This window comes from Phragmites australis, chromosome 17 (genome assembly GCF_958298935.1).
Source record: "Phragmites australis chromosome 17, lpPhrAust1.1, whole genome shotgun sequence".
Taxonomy (NCBI): domain Eukaryota; kingdom Viridiplantae; phylum Streptophyta; class Magnoliopsida; order Poales; family Poaceae; genus Phragmites; species Phragmites australis.
Window position 1 is genome coordinate 25,403,317 of NC_084937.1, and position 14,097 is coordinate 25,417,413.

At 45.1% G+C, this 14,097-nt stretch overlaps 1 protein-coding gene across 2 annotated transcripts; it reads right to left on the reverse strand.

The window, feature by feature from the left end:
* Nucleotides 1–3,611: 3,611 nt before the first annotated feature.
* Nucleotides 3,612–8,276, reverse strand: LOC133897647 (lysine-specific demethylase JMJ30-like). 2 transcript variants are annotated; one of them, XM_062338440.1, is made up of 6 exons: nucleotides 7,724–8,274; nucleotides 6,531–6,740; nucleotides 5,448–5,579; nucleotides 5,226–5,369; nucleotides 4,600–4,692; nucleotides 3,612–4,076 (listed from the first exon to the last, which is right to left on the reverse strand). In XM_062338440.1, the coding sequence occupies exons 1-6, from the start codon at nucleotides 8,177–8,179 to the stop codon at nucleotides 3,885–3,887; spliced, it is 1,227 nt and encodes a 408-aa protein (XP_062194424.1). In that variant the 5' UTR covers nucleotides 8,180–8,274; the 3' UTR covers nucleotides 3,612–3,884. The 2 variants fall into 2 exon arrangements, with proteins under 2 accessions (XP_062194424.1, XP_062194425.1); XM_062338441.1 differs by having other exon boundaries at nucleotides 3,825–4,072; nucleotides 7,724–8,276.
* Between the last annotated feature and the right edge of the window lie 5,821 nt (nucleotides 8,277–14,097).

Genomic DNA, 14,097 nt, shown 5'->3' on the forward strand with positions numbered 1-14,097 from the left:
TGTTGGTAGGTGCGGTCGGGGGCTTAGAGCGGAAGGGAGTTTTAGTCATTTCATGGCTTCTACGATCAGGGCGGCAACAACAAAACCCATCAGAGAAATAAAAAAGTTTCATCCAAATATAATACAGAACCCTGAATTACAGCTTGATATTTACTCCTCAGCGGCCTCCACCTAGAAGATGGATCCCACATAGTCCACCGCCCCTTGGCACTCCTCCTGCAGTCTCTCCTCGACAACAGGCCCCGCTGTTGCAACCTCCTCCTGAGTGAGTTCAGGGTTGAAGTTGGGATCACGGCTGCGATAGCACTGGAGGACGTACCTTGCCGCATCACTTACTGTCTGTGCCACATCGTCGGAACCCCTCGCCGCCAAAATACCCAGAAGATTGAAAAACTTTTCTAAGAGAACCTTGGTGGCATAGGCCCAGGCCCAGGCCTAGGATGTGCATGGGTCCTTCGACTCGATGATCTGTAGATCGAGGCTCCTCAGGGGCTCCTTGAAAGCCTTAAATGCATCTTGGAGAATACTATGAGTGGTTCTCTCGTCCTCCCTGAGCTGGGTATGTTCGGCGGCGAGCATGGCTTTTTCTCGTTAGAGCCCACCACACTTCTGTTGGAGCACGAGTTTCACCTCCTTTTCTTTTGCCAGCTGCCTCTCCAGTTCAACGCACCTGTTGGCTGTCGCTTCCTTATCGTCAATCAACTTGTGGATAGAGGCTAGGAAGCAAGTGGCCATAGAGAGTAGGTCGGAGGTCGAAATGGGCTCAATGACCAGCTGAGCAAGCGCGGGAGCTATGATCAATGCTCCTGAGGTCAGAGTTGCTACAGGCTAGGGGGCCAAAAAATATTGTTGAGGTACAGGTGGAGGAGTTACAAATGTGGTCGTGAGCGGGGTCGAGGACCTGCGTTGACAACAGATTTACGAAATCAGAAAAAGAAAGAAAACTTGAGGTGTCGGCGCCTAACCGGAAACCTTACCATGGTGGTAGAGTGCTGAGCACAAGCCTGAATCTCATAAAGCCGTTGGGTCGGTTGGTCGGGGAGGATAATCTAGTAGTCGAATCGCTAGAGCTCGGCGTCCCACGAGCACGTTTAGATGCCTTCATGGTAGACGGGCCCTCCACCTGTCTCTTCCCTCTTACGTCAGCGCTGGGCCAACAGTGGCCTGACCGCTCCTGATCTGGTCAGAGCGCGCCTGGTTAAAACGAGTCTGGTTGGAGCGAGTCTGGTCGGAGTGAGTTTAGTCGAGGCAATGCTGGTCAACCCTTTGCAGATCGGTGCTGCATACAGAACTATCGCCCGCGGCCGCTGCCTCACTCCGAGCAATCTGTCGCCTTCTCGACCAGCTGGGCCTACATCATGACCAGATGGGTGGCCGCTTGGGGTGGCGCTGGGTGACGGAGAGGGCATGCTAGCAGCGAGATCAACTTTCTGGGCGGTCTCCATGATCTCGTCGATTATTAGACGCAAGACATCAACCTCGGGAAGACCCTGTAGTGACGCAAACTATTAAACCCTGACCTAGGAGAATACTTAGAGATGGAAGTTCCGAGAAAATGCCAAACATACCAATCTGAGCTGAGCCCTCTTTGACGAGAGGTTGCACCATGAAGGAGCATTTCGCAGTGGGCCATCCTTTCTCGGGGCTACCGCCATGAGGAATTGACCCGTGACTCGACAGACTCATCAGGGAGATCTGCATAAGAGGGATACTAACACACCACTCGAATGAGCGCCATGAAAGCGGTTGTGATGTTACCTAGAGATCTCTCCTTGGTGACGTCGTCACTCCCAGTATACATATATGCTGGATGTGCACTTTTCCACAAAGGGCACAACCGGCGCTTGATGAAGTCACAGACAACATCTGATCATGTCAGCCTGGCGTTCACGAGGTTTTTGACCCGGGCTACGAGGCTCAACATCTCCGGAGTGGTCACGGGGGAGTTGCCCCAACTCTCATAGACCTATGCTGGTCTGTTCGGTACGCAAATGTTGTCCAAGGAATCCTCCGTCTTGAGGTAGAACCATTCTTTCCTCTAGCCTGACCACGACGACTTAAGACCTATCTCAAGGTAGGAGCCCGCGATGTCGTTGTGAAGGCGGAATACATAGCTCCTGGTGGCCAGCCTGATCTGCAACCTGGTCATGTAAAAATACATGAAGAGATCGAGGCATGGCTCGACCCCAATGAAGTTTCTCATACATGTGAGCAAAGATGCTCAGCATGACGATGAAATTGGGATTGAGGTGAAGGTGACAGATATCATAAAAGGAGATGATGGTGGTGAAGAATTCAGAAAAGAGCGGCATAAGGCTGGCCAAAAAAGAAGAGGCAAACAACACGATCTCCCCCTTGTGGGGGACAAGCACGTCCTCCCTCGGGCGATACCCCAAAGAAAGGTGGCGAAGCAGCAAATAGTTATCGTACATCTACTTCAACTTCGCCGTAGTGCACTTGAACTTGGGAAAATCTAACTCTTTACCGGTGCAAGACGCCATTAGGAGTGACAAGGGTAGCTGCGGGAACATGAGTGGAGATGAAGACGATGGACTCTGAGCGCAAGGGCTAAGAGGCTGTGAGGGATCCCCTTGTGAAGTGTTTCAACTAATTAATGATGTAACAATAATTCTATTTTGGCCCGAATGCCCATCTAGCACAGAGAGGGGAGAGAGGATAAGGGAGAGTGATCCCCATCACCTCATCGCACATGACAACCCGCGCTCATGTTCTCCCCACCACCTGTGCCGATCAGCCTGTTGCATCGCTACTCCCATCGCACGCCGCACCATGCCGCGAGCAGGTTCCATGCCTCCCGACTCATCGATTGTGGCACTGCCTCGCCGATCTACCTCGCCACCTTCCCTAATGCCTCCCTTACCACCGTCAAGACCTGCGCGTCGCCGCACAAGCTCCACCTCATCACCTCGCTACCGGACTCCCTCCTCGGCTACTCCTACGATTCCATCATCTCCGCCGCGGAGCACCCGTTCCTCCTTGTCTTCGAGTACACACCCCAGGGCTCCCTACAGGGCACACTCTCCGAGCTGACTCCGCCTGCCGCAAAGGAGGTTCCTGAACTGGCCCAAGCGGCTCGCCAGCCGTCATGCGGTGCACACACTCACATTCCTCCACGCCAAGCACGAGCCGCCGGTCATGCACAACAACCTCAAGCCTAGCAATGTCCTGACAGCCGTCGCTGCCAAGGCCTACGCTCACGAGCTCAGGCGCCACTCTGTGTGCCTCTTCACCAAGCCCAGGGCATAATCAGAACCTGGTGGCCGTTTCTCACGCCACGTTCACATCCCATATGAAATTCTGAACACGCTGTGCACTTGTTCAAGCACTTACTACATGTTAACCATGTCATGAACTCATAGGCAAGCCTGCACATCGCTACACATGAAACTTCATGTACAGGTCACCGAATACAAGCAATGCCTGTGATTACAGGCAGGCAAGTGATGTGCAACTGGGCTCTTCGTACAGCAAATGCGAAACTGTCTTTGGTTGGTTACAAGTCCGCTGGCCACAACAGTACGGCAACCTTCTATGTTAAACTTTAATCACGTTGGAACATATACTTACTTTAATCACGTTGGACCATATACTTCCTTCAAAACAAAATGAAGCTGGCGATGCTGGACCCTTTCGACATCAACTTTCAAGCAACAGAGGGTAACACAACGAAGTATGAACAGCGTTACAAGAGGTATATAAGCAATTCAATAATTGAATCGCTATGGTGAAACTAACAATGCATATCTGTAATAGCATGCCTACATCCATTCAATAGCAGATGTCACCTGAAACGAAGGATCCTGTCAGGTTTCTTTAGCTTCTGCAATCTGATTCTGATATGTGGGAGATAAAAAAGAATGACGCTATGAACCCCCTGAAGGTTGAACTGTTGCACGCCACCAAAAGCTAACGGAGAAACTGGTAGAGAGAGATCTAACGTAGTGCCACCATTTTGGTGGAATGTAAAGCAGGTCACCCTCCTCCAATATACAATCCATGAAGCCCAGGCTCTCTGCCTTAGGGAACTCCTTCAAATCGATGTTATCAAGATCTACCTACATAGACATTTATTAGCACAACAAAAGTGCATTTTAACTACATTGAGTAAAATGAATTAATTTTGGAATAAGAATTATGTGGATAAATGGACCATAGTCCATAAGGAGCAATAATAATGAGCAGTCCTAGAAAAGTAATAACAGATTGGCTACCAAACATAGTATCTTCATATTAATCTAACTACCAGGGCTGTCAGAGGCTGATCACAACAGGTACCGAAATAGAAAAACAAAAAAAAAACAAATTTCAGGAAACAAAATGCTGAGACACAGGTGAAGAGAAAAGGTAATGACCTGGAGAGGGGAGCATGGAAACTTTTCTAATTTAGGCCATCAAAATGCACTAGCAAGTAGGCCCAGTTTGCAATATCATACTTATTGAGAAGAGAGTATTAACAATGAAAATCCGAAAATTCAGCATTTCGAATCTTTAACTGCCAAAACTATATGTAACATCATGATGATTTGCAACAATGTCTTTCATTCAAAAGACATATCTACTTGAACAGATTACACGTACCTGACTAGTATTGCTCAGCATAGTTTCTGTGTGTGGATACAAGTCCTCAGTTATGGAAGCAGGATAGAGTCTAATATACTTCCTGCCCAAGACCTGTAAAAGAGAAACTAACAAGTGTCAACCAATAACTGCTGATAAATTTAGATAAAGAAACTGCTAACAGTTATGAGAAAATGTTAAGCTACAAACATCTAGAACCACTGAACCAGGCAGCCACCAGCAAAAGCCATTCGCCAATATCTTTACCCGGTATTTAATTATGAAAGGTAAGCAGTGTTTATGGCCAACTTAACGATCTGACCATTCTGAGGACTCATATTGTTGTCACATTGAGATAACACCTAATTCAAATGCATGAGAGACCAAATTGGCAAAGCTACTTGTATACTAACTGATAACTAAAACAAAACCAAGACCACTTGTTAACATAGTTAGATAACAGAAAACTGTTATATTACAAGATATTTTCACCATATAGTTGCCAAGTAAATGATTGGAGATATCTCCTTGCAAAACTATGGCTTAAAAAGTTGACATTTGTTCATAGAGCAAAATTCAAATTACAGGTACACTAGTTTTTAACTGACACTGGAACCAACAAGGAAAAATGAGTACACATGCTATACCTGAGCTAAGATGTTGTGATGTGGGTCGTGGTGCAATGGTGTCACTGTCCCATGTGGACCAAACCAAGCATTAAGTGATTGGAGTTCACCTCCACCAGCATAACAGTAGTCAGGAACCATTATGTCTTCACTGAGCTCTTTTATCTGTCCAATCTTATGAAGTAAAATCTACAACTGAACAAAGGCAATCTACTAGAGAATCAACAATGACAGATTGGCTACCTGCTCAAACAATGGATGCTGAGCTAGATATGTCAAGTTCGATGGACAACCAGTTGACCACATCCTCTCAAGGAACTGAGAAAACGTGATAAGCTCCTGCTTCCACTCACTACACACATAATTTTTTCCAACCTGGCAAGAATCAATTTCATAAGTGCACTGAAAATAATCATTGCACAATCAATACAAGGAAAAAAAGGTTTGCTCTGTTTCTTCAGTTAACCAGCAGTCTTAAATCAGTAAGAAGCAATCAACTGTTACAAAATTCAAGAAAACATGTGTTTCTCGTGAGTTGGAATATCCTAGTGCATTGCAGTTTAATAACTAGCATTTTCAGTCCTTCAGATATTGCGTTTATGGAACAACACTACATAGATTTAAAACTCCACTCACATTTTTAGGAAGATTGGTTCCATTGCGTGCAATAGTTAGATATTTAGCATGGTTCAAGAAATATGGAAAAAAAAGATTAATAGCAAAGTAAAGCTAATTAAACATGTTAAAAGGACATGTATCACATTACCAAATTCTTTCAACAAAATAAGTTTGTACAGCTGGAGCTTTAACATGGTGCTGAAAATGAAATGAACATATGTGAAGAGAGGTTTAAAAGAACTCCAATTTACACAGTGTTTCGATTTCCAAGGCAAAAGCTCGGTGTTACATATCTCAATATTGCACATATGGTAAAGTCAATTTACACAGTGTTGACTAATACAATGCAAAGACAAATGCAGGATAGAATCTGTGCTACTGTTACTTAATGCTATTTTTTTTAAGATAAACTTAATGCTACTTGACAACAGGCGTGCTTGAGATAAAATTCCAATGTAAACAGCTTATACAAACAAGTAATAGTATTGAGTATCATGTTTAGATACACTTATTTGCACTATATTAGCTTAAAAGGGCATGGATATGAGTTTTACAATTTATTTCTTTGATCTCTTAGATGCATTTGTATAGTGAAAAAAATAGTACTCACATACTCACTCAAAGAGAAGACATTGAAATTAAGTTAATCAAATACAAACAGCCTGTTTCCATAGTCTTTCAACATTAAGTGTAAAGAGAAGCATTTACTTCAACAGGAACAGTCCGATCTCCAGCAATCTTCTTGAGGTATTTAATGTCCTTCCATTTTGTCCTTGCAGGCCAATGATCGATGGTGCCACTGATTATAACAGGGGACTCGTGTAAAAAATAATTACATATAAACTCCTCCAAGGAAATACATGATCGCCTCTCGACTTTCTTGCAAGATAAAGACTGTGCCGGCAGAATTTTGAGGGCCTGAAACAAAACCAATGAATTATAAATCGATCCAAAGTTCCAAACAACAAATTCAAAAAACAACTAAGCAATGGATTAATCGTAGAAACAAATTCCATTCAATACAGCCTGCATTGATCTTTCCATGAAAAATAGCCCCACAACTTTTGGTATGATTTAGCTTAACTTTGTTAAGGGTATAATAGTCAAGGGTATTATGGTAATACCCTAGTTTAGGTTTTTCCTCATGTACTCTATATATTGCTCACATGGGTTACCATTGAATACAAGTTGTTATTCCTATCATAGTATCAGAGCTAGGTTTTCTTTTTTTGGACGACTTAACTCATCCTGATATATTCTCTCTCTCTCTCTCTCTCATCCGGCACGATCATGATTAGATCTACAGTGGACGCCCTCACGGGGTCGCCCCTGCTGCCAGCTCCCCCGCCTACATCATTATCGGGCGGATCCATGCCTACACGTCGCCGGCTCCGCCCTGCGTCCAACCCCTTTGCCAGCCGATTCCGTCGGGGTCGCCCCTGGCTTGTCCTGTCATCAGCTCCCCCTACCGGCCAACGGATCTGACCCGGACTCCCGTCCTCCCGCGTGCGCCATCCTCGGCCGTGGATTCGGCCGCAGTAGTGCGGGATCAGAGGCCGACACATGCGCCGCACCGTGCCTGCGTGCCGTCGCCCGACTGGATCTTTTTATAGGATTGATCGTAGCTATGTCCAAATATTCACAATGTAACCCATCATTTTGCACTCATTCTATTAAAAATGTTGCGTGACTGATTTAGTTGCAGTTAATTTTCACAGAAACAAGCTCAACTCTCTCTAAGCAAGTCAATTGTTTCCCTAACATTATAGTGCACTTAAATGGAAAGTCGGCATACTACAACAAGCCCCCAAAAGTTTGGCGCGATTCAGATTTAGACAAACATCGACACAGATAAGCACATACACAAACACGAAACCTTACGAAGGCAGTAGCGATCTCACATCTGCGATGTCTCGGTTCCTGTCGAGCCCCTCCCTCCACCTCTCGTCCTCCTCATCGACGGCCTCCGCGCCGCCGCCGCCGCCACACGGTTCAGCAGAGATGCGTGCGACGGCGGCCTCGAGGTCGGCGCGGAGGAGGCTTCCCCCCATGATGAGCCCCATGTCGAGTGCCCGGAGCGCAGCGGGCCGTTCGCCGCCTGCCCCGCCGCGGACGCGGAGCCGCGCCACGTGTAGGCAGGCGAGCGCGTATGCGTCCCTCCACGCGGCGCCCACCTCGCTCCACGGCCCCGAGTGCAGCTGCTCCCACGCCATCTCCCGCGCCGCCTCCGCCGCCCGGAGGTCCCCAGCTGCCGCCTTCTCCGCGGAGGCGACGAACGCGAACCCGCCCTCCCCCGTTATCCTGCGCAGCAGCGCCGCCACCCGCTCCGCCTCGCCGCCAGCCCCAGCCATCGCCATCGCCGGCTCGGGAAGGGGGTGGCGTGGAGTGTGGGGAAAAGTGCAAAAGCGCAAAAGCGAAGGAGATATTTCTGGTTCGCGTTGCTTTGCTCCGGATGACTGTGTTTTGCTTATTTTATTTTTTTTGGGTCGGGGTGCGCTTGTCAAATTGGGTTTGTATTTCTCCTACCCAGCAGGCTCAATCTTAAATTTGCAAATTGGGTTTGTATTTCTCCTACCCAGGTTCAATCTTAAACTTGCTTCTTCTGCGTTTCAACGAGACGGAACCTTTTTATGGTCGGCAACGTGACTGTGAATAGCAAAGCGTCTACGGTGAATTCGTTAATATTCAACTTCTATACCTCTGATGGTCAGTAAAAGTTATGTGAATATATATGTATAATAGTGTAAATATATACGCGCGTTTACAGTTTGTAATGGTGTTTTAAGAAAAATAGTTAAATGTTTATGTTTTAGAATAAAAATATAATATTAAATATAGTAGTATTTATCATAAACTTAAAGTATGAAAATATGGATATACCATAATAGTACCACCGAACGAATATATGGAGAGCAATATCTAGGATCATAAAAATACGAGAAGATTACCTGCTAATTTCTTTTCTAATTTTATTTTATTTTTATTAGTAAAACGGATTTTATATTCGTAACTGGTAACGAGGTTGGAAGGTTTAAGGATGAGAATGAATGATAAAAATAAGTAAATTATTTAGATTTTAGATATTTTTATTATATAATAATAGAGTATGGGAGGAACTAGCACGGAACCTCTCGTGTTTTATATAATAAATAATAGAGAATATATTTGGGTTAGTATCTGGGCTGATCCATGATTGGTCCTATTTGTAAGCCAGCGTCCGGCTTGATGGGCTTTGTTGTCCGTTTGTTGTTTTGGGATCAGGCTAGGCTGAGAAGTGAACGGTTTTTATTTCTAAGCCTACAACCAAAGGGGCCTGTATCACGTACCGCACATGTTGATCGGCCCATTTCAATTGATGCTAGGCCTGGTTATACGACTCGGCCCATTTGAATTTGAAAGATTTTTTATTGGAAAAAAGTCCATTTGCCTCCTTAACTATTGTCCAAGTCCATTTTTTCGCTCAACCACAAAACCAGATATTTTACCCCGTAAAATATTTAGACCGATATAATTTACCTCCTTAACCGATTTTAATGGTGGTTTCGTCCTATATGGTGACAACTCAACCGGCCTTGTTGGTAGCATTTCGCAGACGCAGCACATTGACGTGGCTGCTGACGCGGATTAAGAGTTGCTGATTAGGCTCGGCTGAAGAGGTATGTGTGGCGATCTATCCTAGTAGTTGACTTCAGATCGAACGGTGGGGCTTTACCTTCTCCTCTCTTCTGCTTGGGATGGCATCGACGGCGGCTGGGCATGGTAGCACAGCCACGAGATCTCGATGGAGTTGGGCTCCAGTGGTCGAATGGCAACGGCGAGCGGCAAAGCAAGGTCGTCGGGCGATGGTGAACCCATTGGGGGTACACGTTGACGTCGGGACGGCTTGGAGCGACTCGACGACAGCCCGGGGTGGCACAGACTTGTCAGAGAGAGGCGGAGACGATGCAGTATGGCTCAGAACCTGATGATAAGCGGAGAAAAATCATCCTGGGGTGATGACGACTCCATTTGGAGGACGTGTTGGCATTGGAGGGCAATGAGGTGGCTTGGCAACGATGAGGGGATGCGGCGGAGGCGGGAGCTCAGCGACAGAGCTCCTAGGCGGCGATGGAGCTCGGGATTTCAAAGGAACAACTGGCGGAGGGCTTTGGGATGCAAATGAGGGGGTTTGGGGGTCCTTTTATAGCTCAGAGGTGCCGAGGTCGGTTTTGGTTCTGCGACCAGAGAGAATCCAGGGGTGATCTCGGGTTTCTATTCTCCATTTTCATCAATTGATGGGTGCATTTCCTTCCTCTAGTTTTGGGCTTTCCATCCAAGCAATGCGAGGTGCTCCTTTCCTTTTCCTCAGTACGAATTTGGGCTCTACCAGTGACCGACGATGGAGAAGATGAGCGACAGAGGCGTTGTACATGGCGTCGGACCAGTGGGGGCTCAAAGAGATTAACAAGAGGGCTGGGAAAGCTAGAGAAGACACTGAGGATGCTCACCGTGCTCTCTGGGGGCTCTAGGGTGGTTGGAGTTGAGCTGGTGAAAATGCATCTAGTCTCTAAGTGTAGTTTTGGTAATTAATGACAATATGTATGGACTAACAATGTTGTTAGGAATTGTTATTAGGTTGTTTCATAGGTGATACATGGATGAAAGATATACATCAAGATGAATAAGCTTTAAATAATACTCAGGTAAACTAATGATAATACCTATAGACTAACAATATTGTTGAAAATTGTTAGTAGGTTATTCCATAAGAGATGTATAAGTGATAAGACATGGATTTATTGAGGAATGCCATGAAGATCAAAGATATAGGTGATGCTCATGAGAAGAAGAAGAAGAAGAAGAAGCTCAAGGATATTGACAATAAGCATGAATGCCAAGTTACTTGTGAAGATTAAGTAACTTAAGGTATAAAATTGTCAATAAAGTTTTATAGACTAACACATGTGTTTTATGCTTAAGAGTGAGTTGGGGTTAGGATCTATAAAAAGACATGAGTTAAATTGAGATATCCAATTTGCCAAGAGTGAAGAACAAAGATTGAAGTCCATATATGATGAAGTGAATTAATCAAAGATGTTGGATACAAAGTGGTTTTCTATAGCAAGACGGTGAAGTGCAAGCGATGCTCGGCTGCAATGGACCATCCAGTGGTGAAGGGTAATCAAAAGGCTTGACGCCGAAGGACTAATGCGGTGGTGAAGAGTGAGTGAAAGTTTTACACCAATGGACTATGCGAGCCCATGAGAAGCTATGAGTGATTCACACTAATAACATTAAGAATAAAGAAGAGATTGAGTGAATATTATATGAACGTTAGCAACCCTCAAGGTTTGAAAGAAAGAAGCAGTATTTGGAGGTATTCAAAGGCTCATGAGTTCAAACTAGTCTTATATTTGAATTTGAGTATAGGTGTGCCGCACTATTAGAGGGATGAAATGTAGAACATTTTGACATACCTCAGTGCTCAAGAGTATCTAACAAACCCAAAAGTGAGAGACACAAAATACTCACGAGCACCGGGAACCTGTTTTCAACTTGGGTTTGTTTTAGGAGTCCAGTGCTGAAAATGTGGAAGTGTTCGAATCAAGTTTCAAAGTGTTATGAATTTTGATGCAATATGTTTGAGATCATGTTTTCTGGTGGGATAGGTAGCCCTATGAATAAGCTTTTCGTAGAGTCCAAAATCATCAAAATCGGATATCCGGATCAAAAGTTATCGTCGTTTTTCAGATGCCAGCTCTGCTATTCCGTAAGTTCCGGATGTTCCGGATGACATCCAGTTTGGAGTTCTCTATCATGGTTTGAAGTTTCAATCCAAAAGTTCTAGATTCTGTGATCAGTTCGGAGGTTCCGAACTTGATCCAGATAGGGGGTCCTTGGGTGGGTCTAACTCGAGTAATCCGGAAATTCCGAATTGTGCTATTTGTTGGCTTTAATGGCTAAATTTTGGGTGTTGGGTATAAATACCCCCTCACCCCCTCCTTTTAGAAGTGATGGTGCCTCCAAAAAATACTCAAAGTCAAAGCTATTAGAGCTCTCACCTCTCCGATTTAGTATGAGATTTGAGAAGAAAAATGAGTTAGGTTGAAAGATTGAAATATTGAGTGCAAGTGAGCTGAACTCCATTCTCGAGCACTCGAGTTCATCGGCAAGAAGTTCGTTGTCACGTTTGTTACTCTTGAAGCTTGGAGCTTATATGGCTAGGCGTCACCGGTAAGCACCTAAGGTTATGGTGTGCTGCAAGAAGTTTATGAAGGCTTAGATTTCACCTTCGTAAGGGAAGAAATTAAGAGTGAAAGTCCAAGCTCAAGTGTGATCGAGCTTGGTGAGGGAAAGAGTTGAAAGAGATTGTCTCAAGTATGACTGAGCCCCTCAACAGAGACATAGGAACCTCAAGTAGCGTTGGAGCTCCATAAAGGATATGCTTCCAGTCGACACCCGGTCAAGGCTCTTGAGCCACCAAGTCACAAAGACAAGGCCTCCACCCGGACGATCCACCAAACCACTAAGGCAAGGTCTCACCACTAGCCTCTCTTCTGGTTACTTGCGGTCATGATCACTTTGGAGCTTGAGCCACCAAGGTAAGAGTCTCTGTGTCCACGCACAATCACCTTGCCACCGCTCCACACCAAGTTGAAGGGTAAACAAACTTGCCGACGAGTCACCAAGACTTCAAGGTGTCGGCATACCACTTGGTATAAGGTTGGATTACACCTTGATCTACTCTCTAGGTAACAATCACCTAGCAACATTCTCTCTAGGCTTATAAGCACTAATCACTCTCTAATGGTGTGCTTAATCCCATTGAATGATCACTTTGAGCACTTTGGTGGCTTGGATGTGTTCTCAGGTATACATAAACTTCTCTGGACTCTAGCACCTTCAAATGGCCCAGTGGGTGGATATTTATAGTCTAAAACTTGCGCACTAGCCGTTAACCCAACAACTAAAAAAAGTTGTTAACACCGGATAATCCGTTAAGAACAATAGTACTAACACTGAATCATTAGATGAGTACACTCTCACAAGCTAGCCGTTGGAACCCCACTAAAGCCTCTGTGAATACCGGACACTCCGGTGTATACTTCATCTCTATCACCCAGACTATCCAGTGAGTTATCTTGAGCCATCCAAGCCTTTTTCTTCTTCTCTATGTAAATTACTCCGGTGTAAGTATTCGGTGCACATCACTTCATCACCGGACTATCTGGTGAGTTGGCTTCAATCAACCGAGCCAATGCAAGCCTCTCTGGAAATAATACTCCGGTGTGCACAACCTTCATCACCGAACCATCCGTTGTGTTGAACTTCGTTCTGCCTCTTTGCACTGTTCATTATCCGGTGTGTGCAACACATTGATCACAAGACTATCCGGTGCTTTGATCTTAAACTTCAATGGCTGCAACCTTCTCTGGACAAAATGCTCCGGTGTGTATCTTCTCTGATCACCGGACCTTCGGGTGAGGTCATCAAGCCTCTCTCTATTTTGCCAAATATGCTCCGGTGAGTTCAACACCCAGAGCACTGGACCATCCGATGATGCAAATCTTCCTGTAACTTTTCCAATTCAGTCCAACTTTATCATGAGACCTACTAACATATATTCTAAACAAATATATTAGTCTCATTGACTATGTTGTCATTAATCACCAAAATCACAATCATGGTCTAATATGATTATTGTCGCTATAGGCTCTGTAACACTTGAGTCAAATCTCTTTCAACCATTTTTTCAACCAAGCTCAGTCACATTTGAGCTTGGACTTTTACTCTTGATTTTTTTTCTTGTGGAGACAAAATTCAAGTCTTCACAAACTTCTCACGGCACACCACAACCTTAGGTACTGGCCGGCGATGTCTAGCCGCCTAGGAGCTCTAAGCTTCAAGAGTAACAAACTCCCAAACTGGCATACGATCAACGCCAAGTGCTCAAACACATGGAACTTATGCGGTAATCCATGGGCTACCAAAGCACCACACCCTCTCGCACCTCTCTCTCTACTCATTAAGCCACCAAGGCTTGATTCTCACTAAATCTTGTTAGAGAGGGAGAGGGAGCACTCAAAGATGAAAAACCAAGTTCAAAACACCTCAAACCACTAGCACAAAGCCATCCAAGTAATCTCCTTCATGCTAGGAGGACAAGGGGTATTTATACCACACTCTCAAAAAACTAGTTGTTGGGCAGATTCTACACAACCCGAAACTTTCGGGTACAACCCGAAACTTCTGGGTCCCAAAAATCTCAACGGTCGAAAAATAGTTGTTACATAGC